The sequence below is a fragment of the Anomalospiza imberbis genome, chromosome 2 (assembly GCF_031753505.1).
Source record: "Anomalospiza imberbis isolate Cuckoo-Finch-1a 21T00152 chromosome 2, ASM3175350v1, whole genome shotgun sequence".
Lineage (NCBI taxonomy): Eukaryota > Metazoa > Chordata > Aves > Passeriformes > Viduidae > Anomalospiza > Anomalospiza imberbis.
The window spans coordinates 114999319-115021256 of NC_089682.1; the positions used below are offsets into that span (position 1 = coordinate 114999319).

At 36.7% G+C, this 21938-nt stretch overlaps 1 protein-coding gene across 3 annotated transcripts in view; it reads right to left on the reverse strand.

The window, feature by feature from the left end:
* The window catches only part of GABRG3 (gamma-aminobutyric acid type A receptor subunit gamma3), a 296317-nt gene that overhangs the window by 270538 nt on the left and 3841 nt on the right, over positions 1-21938 (reverse strand). For all 3 annotated transcript variants that reach the window (XM_068182678.1, XM_068182675.1, XM_068182674.1), the window contains exon 3: positions 8485-8552. In XM_068182678.1, the coding sequence (XP_068038779.1) occupies positions 8485-8552 (68 nt within the window). The remainder of the gene's footprint in view (positions 1-8484; positions 8553-21938) is intronic.

The following is a 21938-nucleotide window of genomic DNA, read 5'->3' on the forward strand; positions in this document are numbered from 1 at the left end:
ATATGCAAAAGCAATTGCAAGAAAACAAGAATCAGTTATCCCTGCTCCCAAGTCTCCCAATAAATGCAATTTGCTAGATAAATTATGGGGTAAGCACAGGAAACAGACAGAAAGGATGATAGCAGTTTCTTTGGTTTAAGAATCTCACAACAGCCTTGAGAATTTATTCTCCTGGACCCCTGAATATTTTCCATATCTTTACCATTTATAACTTAAAAAAAACCTCAACAGTTAGTAAAATTATTATATTACCATTAAAATGCCTGCTGTAAATTTTACAGCAGTGACTACACTTTAATGTCTGAGATGTTTAACTAAAACATATTCAAAACTCTGAGGTCAAAACTATCTGCTTCTGTGTAGTGTACAAAAAGTTAATAATAGTTATAATAACAGCTTCCTCTCACAACACCTCTTCAGCTTTCAAGCGTTGCAAATAAAATTTGCAGAAGCAGGAAAAGAGCCACAAAGTTTCATGAGAAGATAGAAGTTTTAAGTGTAGAGAGCAACTTGCCCAATGCAACACAAAATCTAACAGAACCACCTGTATCTTAAAAGTCTAATGAAAAGCAGATACAAAAGAAGACTGTGGTAGAAAGACCTTTGAGGAAGAAAGCTATGGAAACATATAAAAAACCTAGAATACCACTATTTTTTACCACATAAAAGCCCCTTTTCCAGACCACGAAAGCAATAAATTAGGACTACTTTAATTTAAAAGAAGGAAAGTGTTCGGTGTTAGCAAAAGCATGGAAGTGCTGGGATACAATACAGCCCTGCAGGCTGTAGACCTGTTTAATTGCAGAAACCAAGCATTTGTATTATTCTTCAGTTCTGTGCAATCATTCAGTAGAAATACCTTGTCTATACCAGAAAAAGCATATCTGAAAGTTCTTAAGAGTCAAGGGACATCGTGTTCACTAAAAAAACTTGAACGGAAATGTAATACAATTCTCTAAACCTTATTTTTCAGCAATCTGATAAAAAAAGGAATTATGACCAATTAGAATGATGACAAGTTCTCTTATGGAAAAAAAAGTAAGGTAGGGAGGTTCTTCTGGCTTTTGCTCTTTGCAATAATGGTGTGGAAAATGCTGATTATTGTTCTGCTGTTCAAATGATGCTGGTGAATAGTATTCATTCTTTACCAACCAAAAAACTTTACAAAACACTGAAGATGATTCTGTGGCCCAATAATGGTTTAGAGGGGGTCACACTGTATTCAGCTATTTTTTCCTAACTACCAAGCACATTAATAATGCTGCTAGAATTGCTCTATGGATGCCATGACATCTAGGTCTACATTCCCAGAAAGTTATGCCATGAAGTCTTATGACAACTTGTTATTAGTACATCTCTATTACTTACAGAACAAATAAGCAGCATCCATTTGCTTCCTGAATAAATCCATAACTGAAAGCACTAAGGAAGACCAAACTCTCAAAACCATAGTTTAAATTACATCAATATCATTGAGGAATCCAATAAACAGGTCAACAGAAAAGTAATTACTCTTTCATGGAGCAATCATGGAAAGCTCAAACTCTGAAATAAAGTGGATAAACACTTGACCACTCAAAATTGAAATTGATTTAGGCCAAGAGATTGTCAATTTACCCGAAAGTAATTCAGTGCTCTTTACAGCAATTTAGCCATAGTTTTTCTAAACCAACCTTCCCAAATGTTGCCAATAAAGAATGTGAAGCTATGTATCGCTGAACAGACAAGAAAGGCAACTACTGCTTTTTAAAGGAACTTTAACTCTGAGCACACTACTTCTAAAGCCTAAAGCCTGCAGGCCCCAGAAACAGGTTATTGAGGTGGGAGAAATTAAGCTTTAAAAACTGGGATTCAACTTTTAAAGTTTTAAAAACTTTCCAGCTCTAAAAGCTGGAAAGGAGTTTCTTTCCACTTTCTGTGTGAAGGCTAATACATTACCTCAAAGAGGACGTATCTGTTACATATTGTCACCCTGTTTATCTATGAAAAAAAAACATTCAGCCTAGCTGCTCTTCAAATCTTTTTAATATCCACTACTGAGCAGATGAGACATTTAATTTTCCTATCTTACTGAAATTAAATTGCTCATTTGTCATACACCTTTTGAGACAACTCTAAGGCTAAGTTCATCCATATTTGACAATGTGCTTGAATTCTGATAAGACAGAGCAGCAGACCTAAGATCAGTCCATTACCAAAGACTTGTCACAGAATCTATCATTCCTCCAAGAAGTAAACTGGATTTCCTGCCAATGCAGTAAATTATGGCAGTATGTATTTTACTGCTGCACATCACAGCACACAAGCTACAATTGCAGAAAAATTAACATTATTCTAGTCCATCCCATTGCACCTCAAACAAGAGCAGCCTAAGGCCCTTCTTTATCCAAGTCTCTATCTCCCAGGCCCTGTTTTAGTTACACAAAGTGAAGCTCTAGAGAAGACCAAATGTAAAGGCTGCCGAGATGGTATGTGAAAAAATCAATCCGTGTTCATTTCCCCAGCCCCAGCTTCCTCTTTTCCAGTCAGTTTGACTTTTGTGATTATACAAGCCTCTCACAAGATCAGTGGTGGAACAGAAGCCGCCAATAGATTCAAGTTTCATTTTATTACTGCTACCTCCCAGAAATATCTTCATAGCGAGGCACTGACTGCCAGAGCTTAAGGCAACAAGAGTGAGCCTGTATGTGAGGTAATTTTATTTTATCAGAAAAAAGTCCATTCATCTTAAAAGTTTCCTATAATGCATACCTTTTTTATTATGAGAGATCCAAACTTAATGACAGGATATAAATATGATCTAGAAACAAGAACAGTAACCTGATCATAATCTAGAAAAATGTTTAAGTGTATGATTAGTATATTAGTCCTCGTGAACAAACAGACCCACTCAGACTAAAATTTAGTCCAGGACATGAGTGTTCTCTTAGGTCACAGTGCAACAAAGGAGCTTGTAAGATTTTCAGGGAAAAATACAAATAGCCCAAGGCATTCCATTATTTTAGTGATTATCTGAACTCATCAACTGGAAAATTCACTCCTCAAAAATAACTGAAACCATCTCCCTACACAATTGCTTTATAAATAGATAGGTGAGATAGTGAGATAGAGTTAGAAAAACACACTTCAAGTAAATAATGAACAGGACATCAGCCTTGTGCTCAAACACTGACTTGCACTATCTTTGAGAAGATGTTTGTAAAGGAAATACTTGGGGGTATTTCACAGTGGGCTGAAAATGGGATAAAATCTGGCTATAAAATAGCTTTGCCATATGATGGAAAGATTCAGCAGGCTATGTTTCTAGAACTGCAGCTGTTCTAACAATAACTTAGACAAATAGACATAAAGACAAATAGACATGTCAAACAAATAGACATAAAGACTGAAAGTATGCAAGAAATTCAGCCCTAATTATAAGCTTTGAATAGTACTTTAGACAAGACCCCAGATCAAGTCTATTCTTTAAGATGCCTATAGTATCCAGTGGAGAAGCAAAATGAGCATGTGGGGACTTTGAAACTGAAGTTCAAAGAAGTCTACCAATACATTAAAGGGTAAAATAGAGTCAAAATTGCTTTTATTTTAGAACACTTAACTGAACAAATGGAAAATATAGTACCCATAAAGATATATGGCATAGCCTAGAGAGTGGACACAATAGAATGAAGCAATGAAGTACATAAAAGAAGCACTCTGAATTGCCATTTAAGAATACTTGAGAATAAAGAGATGACTAGCAGGTAACCAATTACTATTTTTATGGACAGGTAAGTACAGTTTATAAAGTTGCTTCTAACACTCTCTTCAACATTCTTTCTGTACAGCTGTGTTAAAATGAGACTCCAGTTGCAAAAACCACACAGGCATAAAATTCTTCCTTCACTAGCAATTTGTAGCTACTCAGTTAACCCTGTATGTGTGAATGCACAAATACACAGGCTTTAATGCCACCTAAGTTTAATAGTCTATTTAATCTCAGCGTGTTTACCTTTCTGTCTCATGAAACTACTTCTAGGGGATTTTTTCTCCCACTATTTATGTCTAGTTCCTAATTTGATTATTGGTCTCTTTCCCTTTTCTGTTCTTTTTATAGACATGCCAGTATTGCTTATCTGTAGAAAACCAGGCTACAGTAAGTCACGTTAAGCCTATGGTTTACAAGGCAATCTATAAACCTTTACAGCTATTGACAGGAACCAGAGGGTTGACGAAAAATGGATTATGGGTTTTAATGCAAAATCACATGCTTCCTGGACACCTTTTTCAATGGAAAGTACTAAAGAAAAAAAAAATTAAAAAGACAGATATATAAAAACTGAGGGATATGGAATTCATACATCTGGTTTACAATATAAAGCATGGAGAAAAAAATTGAAAATTAATTCTAAAATTTAAAAAATTAATTAAAATAACTCATTTAGAAGATCCTTAAGATTTCCTGATATACTGGAAAAGTGTTCATTATAATTACAGATTTAAAAAAAGATTTTCAATAAGAAAAGATTGAATCTAAATCTTGCATCCTACAACCTAATGTCTCTAATGGCATTGCACCTTGAAATGGCAAATTGTAGATTTCTTTAACTTACTTTATTAGATGATGAAAACCAAGACAAAGAGCTATAATGTGCACACAGTAACATATAATTTGGCTCATAGAATGCATTTGTCATTTACTTTTGACTAAACCAGGTTTTGTATATTTTAAATGAGTCTACGCTCACATCCTAATACGTTCTTGATAAAGGACAGACATCCTGGCCTTTATCTATAAAGATATTTCCACATGAGATGGCTTTCATTTATTAAAAAGACAGCCTAAATGTTTTGAATGGGAATTCATGTATCTTGGAATTTTAAATTCCAAATACTCCTAGCATCAATAGTATCTACCATTTCATAACATCATGTCATAACTAAAAATGCTGAAATTACTTCTTTAAGCTACTGCCACTCACAACCACTTCCTAGTATCACTCAGTTCATTATTCAGACTGTTTTTCCTTGTCTAATATTACACAATATCTATTTCTTCATATTGGGTTTTTTAAACCATGACCCAAAGAAATCTTCCACGTCACAGACAAAGGAAGAGTCTCCCCTGTCTATTAAGAAAACAAGTTTCTATTTTCTTCATAAAGATATTATAATGATGAGTCTCTAATAGAAGACCAACCACATTACTGTTTTGCTCTTTCTGGAAATCCTGAGGTTTAAAATAGACATATTGAAAGTACCTAGAATATGAGACACTGGTAAGACTTTTAGGGGAAGTGCCAGAAACTCTCAGCAAAAGGTCTGGAATGCAGCGTTAGCCGTATATTCCTGTGGATTATGGTATCTTTGCCCAGAACATTACCTCTCCTTTGACTTGAAGCCTTTTTGATGGGGTCCCTAACATTTTTATCCCTTGTGGCAGTTGCAGCCTCAGATTAAAAAGATTCATTCTTCCTTGTATTCACATGTAGTTCATCTGAGATTAACTCTGCTACAAGTAGGTGTTTGATAGCAACTGTCTTTTTCCTGACTGTTAAAGAAACAGTTAGATATTAATATTCATACTCAAGTCTAAGCCTAATTGCAACAGTTAGTGACATCTGAAAAGCTTTGCTCAACAAAACCGGCTCGAACATTCGGCTGAACACCCATTGAAAAGATATTTTAAAGAAAATTATTTCCTAGGTTTCACCCACTAGATGAAAATCACTGATGAAAACTGATCAGAAAATATTCATGCAGAGTTTGATTTCTAGAGAAGCTCCACATGATTTTCCCTCAGAAGTGTTGCAGACTAAGAAAAAAGTAATTGAGCTAAGGTCTAAGTTTGGAAGTACACAGCAGGAAAGTCTGCCTTGTACATGCTGATGATCTCACTCTTGAAATAGAAGAGATGGAAATCAAAGTAATCATCACTCTTTTTGCTCAATCAACCACCACCTTATTGAGTTGCCTGGACAGAACAGCTCAGCTTTTAATAATAATTAAGGGAAGAAAAGTTAAAAGTTCTTGCCCTGGTGAGGAAAAGAACACAGGTGTGTTCTGCCAAGAATCCCCTTTTCTTTTTCTCCTGAAATGGGATTTTCATGCACATTCCTTTCCCTTCAACACTTCAGTTGTATGATAGATATCAGACTGAAGACGGTCCCTTTCTTCCTCTTCCTCTGACACAGGTAATTTCTAGCTTCTAGTTCTGTTCAGCTCTTTGTGCTCCCATGCTTCAGCAGTTCGCAGTCTACATAAAAAACTGCTTACTTAAAAGTAAATAGATTATTAATTCCGAAAAGTGTTTGATTTTTCCTTCCAGTAGACCAAATGATGGCTACTGAATACTGTAGCCAAACAGTTGAAATAACAAACCAGGGGAAAAGAAGCTTCCCAATCAGTTCTGCCACTTCAGAGATAAGCCATCATACAGCACAGTGGCTTGCAATTTTGTGAGGACTTGCCATCTTCATTGTAAATTCGAGACTGCAAGATTATTACTGCTCTCTTATGTATGTTTGGACAAACTCCAAAGTAACAGAGCAGAAATGGAGCTTTTGGACAAAAGCTTGCTACATTTGAGTGTCTAATGTTAATTTCCTATATTGGTAATTAGGCTTGAGAACAGAAATTAAGTTCAAAAAATACTAAGGTAGTTCAGATTCACTTTCAGTAGGATGTGCTGTCCACAAGCACATCTGAAATAATGTCCATTTCTTCAAAAGTTTAAATATAACTTTATGCAGTCTTGAGTCCTTAAACCTCAGATACCTACATTTTGTCTTTCATTATTTTATTTATCATTCTGCCCTTACACATTACACATATTTTTTCTTCAGCTGTAAGTAAGAAATATCTCAATATCATACACTCATTAACTATCCTAATGAGACTATAAAAGAGATACAATATGCATTTTTAAAACTGATATTTTGGTGCATTTATCTATTTTGGGTATCTTGAACTCAAAGGGTATCTTGAATTTGAAGTTAATGCATAAGACTGTGCTACAATAATCTTCCAAAACTCACAGATTTCTTCTGCTACTAATTTTTTCCTTCTACCTGAAGTAGTTTTGATGAATTGCTTTCTTATTACTCCACACACATTTCCAGCACCCCAAAATTCTACTTACTAACTAATTCAGAGAGGCAAAGAGCAAAAACACATTGTCCCCATCACTTTTGAACAGAATGCCCATTCCTAGAGTAAATGCAAGCCAGAGGACCTTTTTAATAAATTGTCTAACAGAAGTCATTATGGTAGGCCATCGGGGAAGGGCAAGATAATTAACTATTTATTAGCTCAGGAATGGAGCAGCTACTCCCATTGCTTGACATTCAATGCTTCACATGACATATCAATCAACATATTTCACAGTCGTTGAATATGACACCAAGTTGTCCACAGCACATAATTTGTTTCTGTGTTTACTTGCCAGATTTTCAACTGCCAGGGTGCATAGGAGTCTCTGACCACCTTGTATCTGATATGCTGCAATGATTTGCCTTCTTTCATATTTATAGGCAAAACCAAAGAATAAGGCTGAACAGACACCTTTGAAATTCAGGATCTTCTCTTCCAAAAATACAAAAGATACATGCAATGCATTCATTAGATTCTTATAGGAACATTGTACATGACAGCCTTTGAATGCCATTGTGGAAAAGAGACATTGCTTTGAAGAGGTTATTTTAAAATCTCTAAGTACAGTAAGATATTAACAGGTCCTCCATTTCCAGGTTGTATTAAAAAAAAAAAATCAACCTAATTTAAGAAGGGGAATAATATGATGAATCCAAACTCACAAGTTGCACAAGCAGCCACAGCTACCCATAATCCCATAGCTACATAAACATTCAGCATGCTTTCTAAATCTGAATATTTTACTGCAGCACTGAGGAAAGACCTAGAGTTCAGACTGTAACACAGGACCAACACCGTTACCTAACAGGTAACCTAATAGGTTTGTTATAGCCACACTATCACACTCTTTCAGTTTCTCCAGCCTTTACAGGTGCAGTACATCTATGTATAACTTCTTCAAAATTATACTTTTACATTCAAGACTGTTGGTAACTCAGTGAAAGAAAAGCAACCACTGAAGAGATGATGAATTCCAAATAAATATGCTGTTATCTTAAGATGACTTTCATTAACTCCACATTATTAAGTTCTGTATATTTGATTGCATCTTGAAACAACATCTCAAGAGTTTTCTTGAAAATTACTTCACTTCATACTTTTTTTTTTCTAAGATGGCTATTTCACCACTGAAGATCTACCAGCACCATTTTCAAGATCTACTACCATCTTTTTCAATAGACAACACAGAACATGATATAGCTTATAGGTTTGTTCTCCTGATGAGACACAAAAACAGGAGCAAATCAGAATCAAAACAACTTATCACTGTGGTATTTAGTGTCTTTTTCAAAAGTTAGTATTGATGCCAAGATCAGCACTCCAGATAAAAATCTTTGTAAGTAAGTCACTTACCATATTTATTGATGATACAGGACCAATGCTGTTAACATAAATGTCAACATCAATAACTGTTGGTTTTACTGTGGAGAAAAAAAAATTGATATTATTTTGCAGACAACATAAATAATCACTTTAAATACTTTTTTTTCCCCAATAACTATAAGTTCTTTTTTTCAGGTAAAACTACTGAAAAATATGGATAATGTATTTTTAGGAAAACATGGTTCTATTCCTCCTACCCAACAAAAAAAAATTGCAATAAATTAAAACCTGTACCACTTCATCATCACAATTCCAATTTGTCAGCAACAATTTGTTAAAGAAACCTTCAGTGCTAGGCATGGTAGCTCAAAGTAAAGCTCAAACCTAAGATGTCTGACATGAAAGTAGAAATAATGCAGCATATTACTTTTTCCCTTTGCCTCAACATTCAGGTCCTTTTGCCTGTTCATTCCAGATCAAAAAAAATCTTTCCAGATTACTGCGTCTCTTTCCAGATTACTGCATCTCATCAGCCCTGAAATCATCTTAACTTAGAGAAAAATCTCTATGAAATCTGATTAGCTAAACCTAAGCAACTCTTCTTTCAATTTAGGCTCATTCCCTTCAGTCCACATTGCCTTTGCACTCTTTCAGTTCAAAGGCTTTTGAATTTGATTTGGTTTACTCAATGCACATTTCCCATAAGATCTTCCATGTTTTCAGACTTTGAGGTCTTTATAAGCCAAGCCAAGTTCTGAATTCCTTTCTTTTGCTAAGGCCATTAGGATTTCTCTTTCTTTCAGCATCTTTGGTGTCAGTGTAGTTGCTGAACATTATTGAGCTCTTATTGGTGACATAATCTAATTCTAAAATAATACCACTCTTCTACCAAAAGACACATTAATTTTTTTACTTATACTGCCATTCTTCCAGCCCCACAGGGTATACATTAAGCTCTAAATTGAAATCTAAATTAGTGGTTTACTTCCTCCAGAGTCAGCTGACCCAAAACTAAATATAAAAAATAAATGCTGTCTTAACCTGCATAGTGACAATTGATGCAAACTTGCCCCTAGTAAGCCAATGGCATCTGTTGGACAACTTTCTTTCCCACAGAAGCACCTTCTCCTCTTCATTGTTTTCAAAAATCTCCAGAGAGTATTCAAACCGCTGAAGTTTGGGAACTATGTTGGACTTTGACTTTTTTCACAAACTCCTCAAGCCTCCTGCAATGAGGAAATCCAGGCATATCAGCCATGCAAAACTCAGAAAGCTTTCCTCTGGGAAGCTACTGAGTAGAGAAGTGAGGAACAGCTAAATACCAAGGTTTTGATGGAAACTTATCTCTGGTAACAATCAGTCCATTGGTCTAAAGCATTCTGATAGATAGACAGGAATCTTCACATGTAAAGACGAATATTTTTTGCCTGCATCCCCCAAATTCCAGACTATCAAAGAAGTGTCAAGTAGTTTTAAAGAACTTGAAAATTTAGATGGTTATGAAAAGAAAAAATTTGCAAGCTGGCTTGTCATGTAAGACTTTGGTATGTACATATCATTAGGAAGGCTATATCCCCTGTTACAAAAAACAGACATTAAACTGGGTTCAAATAATGGTTAAAGATGATAGCCATTCTCTCTAATTCATTAAGTAACACATACTTCTTGACTGTGTATGGTCAGAATATCCAGGATTATTTAAGGTCATGGTTTCAAACTGTCTGAAGTACTGGCTGATAAACTCTGATCTCCCCTTCAGCAAAAGAAAATGTGAATTCAGCTGAACAAGCTCAGATGATTAAAGCAATTCTAATTGTACCCAGTTAATAACTAAATAGGAGTCTAGCAGCTTCTGGTAATGAGTTGCCTCAAAATGCAGTAATAAATGTCATTACACAGGAATTGGTAATAGCAAGGAACTACAGCTAGCTTTTCCATCAGAATAGCATTCATGGAATAAAGAGCTCTCAGCTTTATAGGGTTTATGCACGCGTCTACCTGGAAGTTCAAGACTAAGGAGTTCTGGTGAAGATTAATGGCACTAGACTTAAGGATGCAAATTGGCATGCAACTGAATCTTGGCAGGATCGGGAACAAAATTCAGGACTAGAACACAGTGCTTGAAATCTGTTTTTTTAATCATTGAAGTATATAAAAAGAATATGAGGTGGTAATTTCTCCTGAATGTGCTGGACCAAATTCTCTTATGGTGAAAAAAAAAAAAATAAAAATTAAGCACTGTGTATTAATGCTAAAGAGAATTTGATCTTACTCACAGTAAAGGTCATACCTTGAAACAGAACACTAAACAATGGCCACTTCTTCTATCAGACATTTCCAGTGAAATTCAAATTGAAAATAAATAATAAAAAAGTACAGGTAAGCTATTATACTTGTTCAAATTTTTTTGAAAAAATGAAAGTTTCTTTGAATTATTTTATTTTCCTAGGCAGAGATAAAAAATGCAACTGCAATTTGATTGTATGATAAATGTGCATTCAGGTTTTAAAAGAAAAGACAGAAGAGCATAGCTCTTGTTGCATTTGGTCTTTCATGGATATAAACACATACAAATAAACAAAGAATTGTCAGGGATAAATTTTAGATTAATGATCATAAGTTTTTAATTGAACATACCAACCAAAGTGTAGAAAGGTTTTAAGATTATTTCCTCCAAAATGTATTATGAAAAAGGAAATAACTGCGTCTTAAATTTATCATGTCTTATTAGAAAGAACTCACCCTACAATGCTCTCAAAAATAAACTGACTTTCAAGGAAAGATGAAATAGCTACACTATCAGGAAGGTTGGACCAGATGATCCACTGTGTTCCCTTCCAACCATTCTGCGATTCTGTGATTCTGTGATTCTGCAATTTCAGTGCCTGCTCAGTTTTTCTGTGTATTGCATTCATTTGTGAACGCTCACTTCAGGAAGGAACTCAAGCCACACATGGACTTGTTGAGCTGCAGATGGAGGTTTTTTCCTGCACTAGAAGAGTGCTCACATGTTGTTGACAGAACAATTAAAGTATTAATACCTCACTAAAAGCTGACAATAAGATTAAATATGGATATTCAGCTACAGTACTGTTTTGTTATTGGCCTAAACCCAAGGTAGTTCTAAAGAGCTGTCAGAAACTTAGAAAAAATACTGGCAGAACCATGTGTATACAACATGCAAGAGAGCAATTAAAGGTTGTCAACAAATGTACCAGCGTTCTCAAAGTTCTTTGAAATACTATTTAATATATGGCAGTGACTTTCCCTAAAAGAATATAAGCTCATCTGAGTAATTGCAGTGTTACACTGCTACGCAGTGCTACCGAAGGTAACCTGGCTGCTTATCACAGTCATTTAATCTTCAAACATGTTTGTTTTAATTGAGCAGGGGATTTATAAAGCCGGTCGAAATGTTTTTAAGCAAAACTAAGGTCATCTGATCCAAATGCCCTGGCTTTGAGACAGACAGTGTTTATATTTCAGTCAGCTTTGTAACTAACACATTGCAAAGACACTACCAGCAAGTAGTGCCTACAAACTGAAAAAAAAAAAACCTGACAGTTCAAAACACACCTAGGACAACTATAGGATTCTTCTGGTCCTGCATTGTGGATTTACACTGCTGAAAAAAAAACACTACCTGAGCTTGAATCTCATTAAAATCCATGAAGACATCACTGTTGGGCATATGTGAGTTGATCATGCGTATTAAAAACTCAACAGATAAATCATGAGAATTTTAATAGACTCTTGAGTATATCAAAAGAGGGAATGTTATGCAATTTCATGTCATGTAGGGGAAAATATCTGCAAAAAGTTCCTATCATTTTATTGTATTTATTTACTACTCTGAATTATCCTGTCCTTTTAAAATATCTCTTAATTTTTGATAGATCTCCACTATTCAGAATGATGCTTATTTCATGAATGAAACCACTTTTCTTCCTTCAGAAAGCTTCCTCCACATTTGAAGTCTGTCCAAATAGCACTAATGTTCCTGCATAAATCATAAATATTTAGAAATATTTTTTAAATTTTAATATTGAGAAATATTTTTACAAGCTCAATTAAACAGAGTATGTCTTACTGAGTTGTCATAAATTTTAAAATAAAATTATTTTTTGTTGAGAGTTAACCTTTCTTATGTTGTTCAACCAACACCCAGGTTTATTCTGGTTTTACCCAACACAGCAGTGGTAAAAAATGTTATAGACCATTACACATTTACAGAAGCAAAGCAAGTAGAACTAGATTTTTAGAAGGCACACAACTACATAAAAATCACAGTATGATCTCTGTTCAAGAACTACAGGGCCACTTGAGTTCTGCCCAAATTTTCATAAGACTTCTGAATGTAAATGATTAACAAGATTGGCTCTGCAGTAATGAGGTGTTTTTTTGTATTGCTTCATAATGATATTTTACATTCTCTCATTACCACACAAATTGTTATTTTTAAATTAGGACAAAGCTGTAATAAATCATTACACAGTTATTGGTAACTGTAATAGTAGTGATTATAGTGTTAATTTTTACTTTGCATTAGTGATGATGACTATTCCAATTTTTCTACGTGACCTTATAGGCAGCATCTATTTGCCTAGCTATTCCTATAAAACAAACTGCTGTGCTAACAAATCGCTTCTCAAGACTAAATACAGTCAGCTAACACATCTCCTTTTTACAACAAATCACCACATTTGAAGAAAAACCTGGTAACAGGAAGTGTTAAGCCACCATCACTGGAGGTATCTAAAAGATGAGTTGATGTGGCACTTAAGGACATGGTCTAGTGCTGGATTTTTAGTCTTAGGTTAAGGGTTGAACTCAAAGATCTTAAGAATCTTTTTCAACCCAAATTATTCAATGACTCTCTTCTACAATGCTACAAACCTATCAGTGAGGAAAATTAAAACCCTCATTCTTCCTGCATGGAAGAGAATGGGCTTGAAAACAGATGTCAAAGTCCTCCACTTGCTACAGACACAGAAACTCTGACAGAAATTACATCCATACATTTTAGGTTCAAACTACCAAAACAGAACCGCAAATGAAAATCAAAAGAACAAAGTTTGGATTAAAGCAATATCAAGATGAGAACAAAGTCCTCTGAAAACAGTAATTTTTTTACATTCTAGGTTTGGTTGTCATTTTGTCCAGGAGTGTGAATGACAGTGTGCGCATAAACGGACTCCCTCAATTAACTATAAATCACTTTTAGTCTTCATTTCCCACCATGACTATCAATCAACCTTCAGCACTTTTATCTTTCATTTACCATTCCCTAATGCACAAGCTCTAATTTTTCAAGTATTATGTTGTGAAATGAAAACTGTAGACCTTAATGGTTAGGCGTGTTTTTCAATCAATCCCTACAGTTTTAATTTTTGTTTTACTTATATTCATCAGAGGGGAAGAGTTCCTGTGTGATATCATAAGACTGAACAATAATAGAATTTGTTCCTGCAAAGTCTAGCAAGCTAGAAACCAGGGTCTGAATGGACAATAACAGCCATAAGAAAACTATACAGATGTAAAAATGAGCAACAATATTTAAAATAATATGTGCAGAACATAACATGTCCCGGTTTAAATATTGTTAAAGAACAATTAGTTTGTGCCATGACCTCAAAATGGCAACTAACACTGATCAATTTTGCAGTTTACAAATACTTTCTAAGTAACCTCTTTAATGACAACATAGTCTGGGTAATCAGAGAGGGAAGGGATAAGAGGAAAAGGATTTTCTTATGTAATTAGTATCTCAGACTTTCCCTGACTCTTACCTAACTCTCAACTCATGGCATCCAGAAAGTTTGAATGCTATACTCCCATGATCTTCTCAGATTAAAAAATATAATAGTGAAGCTATAGGAAAGAAGAGAGAATAAGAACTAGCATCTTCTACATTTAGTTTTGTGTGTGACAGTTAAGACTAAGAGGCAAACGTTAACTGTCAACCAAACTTTCCTACCTACAAAGCTATTGAAGAAAAGTATTCCATTCGTGAATGCATCAAGCCAGTTCAGCAAATAGTCATTGTTGGGAAATAAAACACAAAAAAGAAGTTATCTGTGTAGATTAATTATTTACATTCACAAAGATAAGGTTGTATTTTAAGGGAGCTTGCTGTTTAGTAATTGGGTAAAAGTCTCTTTCTCCAACACACAAGCAGTACACTTTCTTTCAACCCAACAGAATACACACAAGACATTAGTATTGCAAAGATACAAGTGGCTTCTTAGAAATGAGAGAAAGGAGCATTTTATATTGGCAAAGAATTGCATTGCCTGGGGTAATTTACCTGGGGTAAATTATTGGCAGTAAATTAGGGGGTAAATTCAGAAAAACAGTGTTTGAATACTAAAATATTTCTATATATTGAATTACAGTAAGCTTCAAATAAAAGTGTTGATTCCCAGCATTTGATTTGAATCAGGTGATCTAAACAAAAGAAAATAAAAATGGGGAAAATAACCAAAACTCTTAAATAATTGGAAAAATGAAATTGGATTTCTTTGGAGAGTTTCACGCAGAAACATTGAGTTGCAGAGCTTCAGGCTCAGTGCATTGGACTAAAATTTCTCTACTTATACTTTCAGTATGGCACATTAAAATTTTACCTGAGAAAAGGATGAATAAAAAGTAGGATGTTTCCCCTGAGGGTTGAAAAGCTGTGAACCAAAGCAGGTCAGACAGCCAAGGTAAAAGTTTCCCTGTACTCAGTCCATGGTTAAGTAATTAGAAAAGCAGAATTCAGGCATGAAGAAAGCTCACTGCCAAGATCCAGTCCTAATCAGAGTTTTTCCCATACAGGATTGTGAAAGAGCCTACGTTTAATGCACTGGACCAGCACCAAACCAAGACTATGTGCAAACAACCTATTTGTTTATGTAGTCTTTCAAAACTCAAACATGTATCGCAAAAACCCGAAAAGGGTATTTTGGAGTGTTCATAGAGTAGTTTCCCCCTAATTTCCTAACCTTGCTATTAATACTCTAGAAATGTTAATGGCCAACACTGCAAAAGAAAGCATCAGTTCCTGAAAATGGCAGAGAATTAGAACTCCTGCAGAATCAGAAGAAATCCCTTCTATCATCCCACCTAGAACAGAGATCATTCTCATTTTCATTGAACAGCAACCTTTTCCTCAGGAATATTCCTCTTCTTGAAGATTTCTAGTTAGACAGCTAAATCAGAATAAAAGTCTCTGAAAGAAAGACAATCCACTTCTATCCCACCAAAAAATAAGTAAAAGGGAAGTATCAGTGAGAACAATGAAAGCATTTCTGATTTTTTTGGCTATGATTATCTTTTTTTATTAAGCTTTCACTATATTCAGCCCTGTTTCCTATCAGGTCTTAGCCACAGCATTCTGTGTCCTCAATAACAGGTCATTCAAGTTTATTCATCCATATAAATCTAAATTCAACTAATCTCTACAATCTTCTGCAGTGCCCAGGACTACAGAAGTTGGATCCAGGACTATGGCTTTCCCCTCCAGAGTGCTGCCATAATACAAATAGCATTTACCCCATCTCTCCTCCTTCCCACATGCTCTACCTTTACACACAAGTTGGCTTTCCAGGTATAACTGTCCATGATCAATCCTGAAGCAATGAATGTCTCTCTCACTACTTCATGTTATAAGATGCCTAACACTGTCTTGTAGGCCAGCACCAAAAAGGACTTACAGGAGAAAGTAGTAATTTGACCTTGCATGGCACTTCACAGCTTTCTCTGCACTATGATCTGGAAAACATTTTGATCTGTCAGGCAAGATGCAACCCTCTATCACCACATATGGGGAAACCTAGCTGAAGCTAATTTAAAGAGCATCAGGTGTGGCAATCAGCAGCTAGCAAAAATAACTGAACAGACTCCGTGGTAATCGCCTGTGGTGCACTTCAGGGTTCATTTCTGTGCAACATGGTAGGAAAGCAGGTCAGACAGGAAAAAGATTGTGATGTTGCTTCAGAGTTCAAGGTTTTCAATAGGATCGTGCCTGGATAAGGACATATCCTTTAAAAACCAACAGAGTTGTTTCCTCTTAACCAACAGATTTGCTCCTTGCACACACTGAGAAACTGGTTAAATTAGTTACAGAGAAAACTTTTGACTGCTTTAAAAGAGAACTGCTGTGAATGCTCCCAAACAGCACAGTAAAGCACACCAGACAAGCTTAGTCTTCTGTGTCTGCTGATTCAAATGAGCCCATCTATTTGTACGAGCTATGCTTGTATAAACCTACTACTAGTGAGAGCTGCACGGCAGTATCTGAGACTGCTCTCATCTTCAGAAATATGGCTAATGGTTATAAAGACACTGGAGGAGTAAAGAAAACCAGCATGACTCTCAAGACAGCTAGAACTGGTGGAGTCAGGATATTTCATGTTCCAAAGTGAATTTATTTGGGCTTATAAATACATAATAAATACAGATGACTGCCAGAGGCTGCAAGGGACGAATAATTTTAGAGGATCTAAGAGGAAACCACGAGTTCACGAGTTACTGCGGAGGAAGGGAAGGGAAGGGAAGGGAAGGGAAGGGAAGGGAAGGGAAGGGAAGGGAAGGGAAGGGAAGGGAAGGGAAGGGAAGGGAAGGGAAGGGAAGGGAAGGGAAGGGAAGGGAAGGGAAGGGAAGGGAAGGGAAGGGAAGGGAAGGGAAGGGAAGGGAAGGGAAGGGAAGGGAAGGGAAGGGAAGGGAAGGGAAGGGAAGGGAAGGGAAGGGAAGGGAAGGGAAGGGAAGGGAAGGGAAGGGAAGGGAAGGGAAGGGAAGGGAAGGGAAGGGAAGGGAAGGGAAGGGAAGGGAAGGGAAGGGAAGGGAAGGGAAGGGAAGGGAAGGGAAGGGAAGGGAAGGGAAGGGAAGGGAAGGGAAGGGAAGGGAAGGGAAGGGAAGGGAAGGGAAGGGAAGGGAAGGGAAGGGAAGGGAAGGGAAGGGAAGGGAAGGAGGAAGGGAGGGAGGGAGGGAGGGAGGGAGGGAGGGAGGGAGGGAGGGAGGAAGGAAGGAAGGAAGGAAGGAAGGAAGGAAGGAAGGAAGGAAGGAAGGAAGGAAGGAAGGAAGGAAGGAAGGAAGGAAGGAAGGAAGGAAGGAAGGAAGGAAGGAAGGAAGGAAGGAAGGAAGGAAGGAAGGAAGGAAGGAAGGAAGGAAGGAAGGAAGGAAGGAAGGAAGGAAGGAAGGAAGGAAGGAAGGAAGGAAGGATTAAAAGCAAAATTGGTGTTTGTTGAAAATATCTCAGAACACAGACTGGTGAAGCCTTCTTCAACATATACAAATCAGAGGCTTCCTTAATGTAAGGCTACATCTGAGAAACAGAGGACACAAACACACAACACAAATTGCCTTACTACTCTGCCATTCGAAGGCTAATCTAGGGTGAGACTTTTTTCCCTCCCACTACAAATGGCACATTTCAGAAACCTCTCCCATACTAACTTTTTCATGGGTAACTTTCACAATGAAAGAAAAAGATAGCATGTTAGTTTCCACACATAAGCTCACTCAGGGAATGTGACTGGAAAACTTTCCATTTTGTTACAAATTTTCTGTTTAAGTCAAAATATATTCCGTATGAAGTTAAGCTTGAAACCATGTAGGGTTCTGATGGAAGCTTTTCTTTTCCATAACTTTGTTGTGGTCTTAGCTGTCCACTAAGGAAGGTGAGAGGGAAGATTTCATTAAAGTAAACTGAATTTGAAGGAAACTGGTTTTTTTTTCATTGTTGGGTTTTCTTTTGTTTGTTTTTGTTTGTTTTTGTGATGGGATTTTTATTGTAATTTACATTTTAGACCTGCCAATCAAAGAAATAAAAAAGAGCTTTGACAAAAATCTGGTTTATCAGTAGAATCTAAATGAAAGTGAGATTTTTTTGCTGTAATTATCATCATTCTGTTCTGTGCCCTGTTGGTTTGCCTAATATTTCTCTTTTCATTTTATTAATAAAGAGGAAGTAAAATTTCAGGGCCAGAACCTGGTCCTACTAAATTTCAGGATTTAAATCAATGTGACTTGCATGGTAGCAAGTCTTACATCATACATTTCCATTTAACAGGTCTTCAATTCAAAGCACTTTGAAACAAAACACAGAATACCTGACTATGGAAGAGATATTAAGACCCTCATAGGTCTGAATTGGTTTAGTTTTATTCTAGGATTGGTGCCTTTCATACCACACAAGAGACCTGAGTATCTCAGATCTATAATTGTAGCTGGTAAAAAAATAGGTGAAAAGATGCTTTACATCATAAAACACTTTTCTTTTTGATCTAATCAGTACACTGTTATTAGCTGTTCAGTATAAAGTGCTTTCTTTCTTTCTTTTTTTTTTTCAATTCAAAAAAGCATGTAATGTTTGAGGTGTAATGGAAACTTTCCAAAAGCCACCAATAAAATAAAAACCCTCAAAAGCCATAATATTCATGGAGATAAGAAACCTGCCAAGTGTGTGGCCACAGGGGATGCAGTCAGGCATTCCCCTGCTGGTAGAACACTGCTTTGTTTCCAAAGATCAAAGGACATTCCCTTTTAGTGAGACAGGTCCTGTTAAGGTATCACTTTGCTAACAGCCTTCACAGGTTAGCTCTTTTGCCTAATATTTAGTTTGTTCAATCCACTCTTTAAAAATCCTGTCTCGGAACCTTGCAAGTGATGCCTGAAGTGCTGAGTGTAGATTCTGCCCATGATCTGAGCAACAGCCATTTACGTGGAAGCTGAGGCCAAGCATAGGCCAGGATGAGGGGGGAAAAAAAGTCCTAGCCTTGCATCCAAGCAGTGACCTACACTCTGCACAGTGGTTTAGATGTGCTTGGGTGACAGGAGGAAAGAGGGTAGCTAAGTGTTCACAGCTCCCTCAGTGATGGCTGTACTGCTGCCTGGAGGAGATGTGCTTGCTGACAATGTCAGTGCCCACAGGATGGCAAAGGGGCACTCAGAATATGCCTGTACCAGGCAGGACTTTATTTTGAGCCAGCCAAAATATCATTTGCCCTGAGAAGAATGAAAAACCTCAGAGAAGTCACTGCCCGTGCCAGCATGCACTTTGATACATTTTATCCACCACAGTCTTCCCCTTTTCTCCATGGTTTTTGGTTGCAGAAGTGTCTTCCCAAGTGATCTGAAACTGGCAATCCTAACCTTAGAAAGTGCAAAGTATTTCCTGGGCCTTTCTGACTGCATTCAGAACAAAGATCATTTCCTCATGACCACAGCTAAAGCTACACACTGTTAGAAATAGTGGATTTGCAATAAAGGATTGAAAAACTGAGTGAAGAGCAGTGTGACATGCAATGGTGACTGTCCCTGTCCTCTGGGTCAGACAACTTACTTCCCAGCAGTCCCATGCTAATGTAAAGGCCCTAGTGAGTAGGTGACTGCATATGAGTCCTTGATTTAACCCCCAGTATTGGCTGAACTTCTGCTTGATTCTGAGAATTGCTTCTCACTTCTACTGGTTCACGCCGTGCTTCCTCTAATTTCCAAAACATTTTCATATTGCATAGTCTATGTAACCTGGCACATTACCTTTTTTTCCCGGTGCTCTCACTGGTATGGATAATGCTTTAAAGCATTTGTATTAATACTGAGACCTTCAGGGCAGCAAAACAATTCTGTTGCCAGGACATGTCAACCACCCTGTTAGGAGGATAACTGGCTCCCAGATGGAAAGGAAGATGTGCTTGTGTGTGAGGCACCAGCAAGCAATTCAGGGAAGCTATCTGTAATGCCTGATTCTCTAGCATTCCCCTTGTGTTCTCCTAGCCAAATGCGACAGCTCTGCAACTTCAAAAGGGCAATGTTATTTATCTGCATCAAAGGTAGGAGAGGTGCAAAGAGGGACCAGGGGAGGAAGCAGAGATGAACTAACTTCTGTAGCATTTAAACAACACTCAGCTCAGGTTCTGAAATAGCCAGATTGCTATCAAAGACAAAAAATGGCCTAGGACCAAGATGCTCGATAGAAATAGATGTAGTTGAGAACTGTAAAATCTGTTTGATATATGAGGAGCTGTGTAATTTGACTCCTTTTTCTAAAACAGGATTTACAAAATGTTGTGGAGACACAAAAGGAATTATTTTGGTAACAATGATTTCCCCGTGCAGTAAGATATGTCTGACCTCTACTGATTTTATGGCAACTGAGATGGGTACTTTGAGTGATTACTTTGCCCCACATAAGCATAATGTAATTCACTCTGCCTTAAGTCAGTGATCTGAGGACTCAGTGTACAAAATAAATTAAAAAAATTGCCTGAGACTGTCTTCCAGATGTTGATATGGGTGGGAAAGTATGTTAAAGCACCTCTCCATCAGATATTAAAGATAGCTAAATCCAGTATGACAAACTAAGTAGAGAGAGAGAAATGTCACTTTGTGATAAAAACAGGCACACCTATCAAATATGATCTTTGTTAATACTATGGAAAATCAAATAGCTGCAAAAAAAAACCTAAACTGACCCTTTTTTTAATACAACAGGATAGTATTTTTTTCTGCAACTGTTGCATTATTGTGTAGCTATGAGACCCTAATAATTGTAATAATGAATACATATACACAGCTCTTACTTCCCTCTAAACTGATCCAAAGGCATCACCTAGAAAGCATATCAATACATGTGCCATTAGCAAACAATAATGACACTTATAATCAGTGGTAGGAATTCTCTGTCGAATCCCTGCAAATATTTAGTAAAAGCAATATATTAGGTGATTGTTTTGAGTATTCCCCATTCTCAGTTTGTTCTGAAGCACATGCAAGGTACAGTAAATATAAATGACAAATTCTTTCTGATTTCTGTCATACAAATTCGCTGTGAACAAACTGAGCAGCAGTTGTGCTACAGCCATTATGCTCTAGGGGTGCAAAGCTGGAAAAAGGGCATAACTACAGTAGGTGAAGCACTAAAAAAAAAAAACCAACAAAAAACCTCAAAAAAAAAAAAAAAAACAAAGGAAAAAAACCCACCAGAAAAAAAAAAGCCAAACAAAAAGACCTACAACTGGTTTGAAACCTCATTATACAAGTTAAAACAATAAAATAGCCCAAGATGGTAATATGCAGGTACCTACAGGCTCTTAATTAAATTTTATACTTATAGGTAGTAGTGCTGAGCACAAGACACTTTGATTCTATAGGATTTCTTTTGGAGATGTCTGCTGGTTTGTGCAAGATCATCTGTGGAGTTGCCCTGTACACAGGCAAATCCCAGTGCCTTAAGGAGCAGCACTAAGGAACATAACTTTCAGGATCATATTCTGAAGAGAATAGGTGCACATTCTTCTCTTGCTGTGTCCTACTTTTTGTTTTAATATGCTGAGGTTTTGTTTGCTTCTCAGAGTGTGAGATTTTCAGCATGGACTGGATAACTAAAGAGGAGTGTTCCTTCCTCTGCCAAAGACCTTCTGAAGACTTAAGGACTAGCCCTTCCATATCCTTACACAAACTCTGTACAAACCAACCAGATTTTAGGACTCTAAGCTACT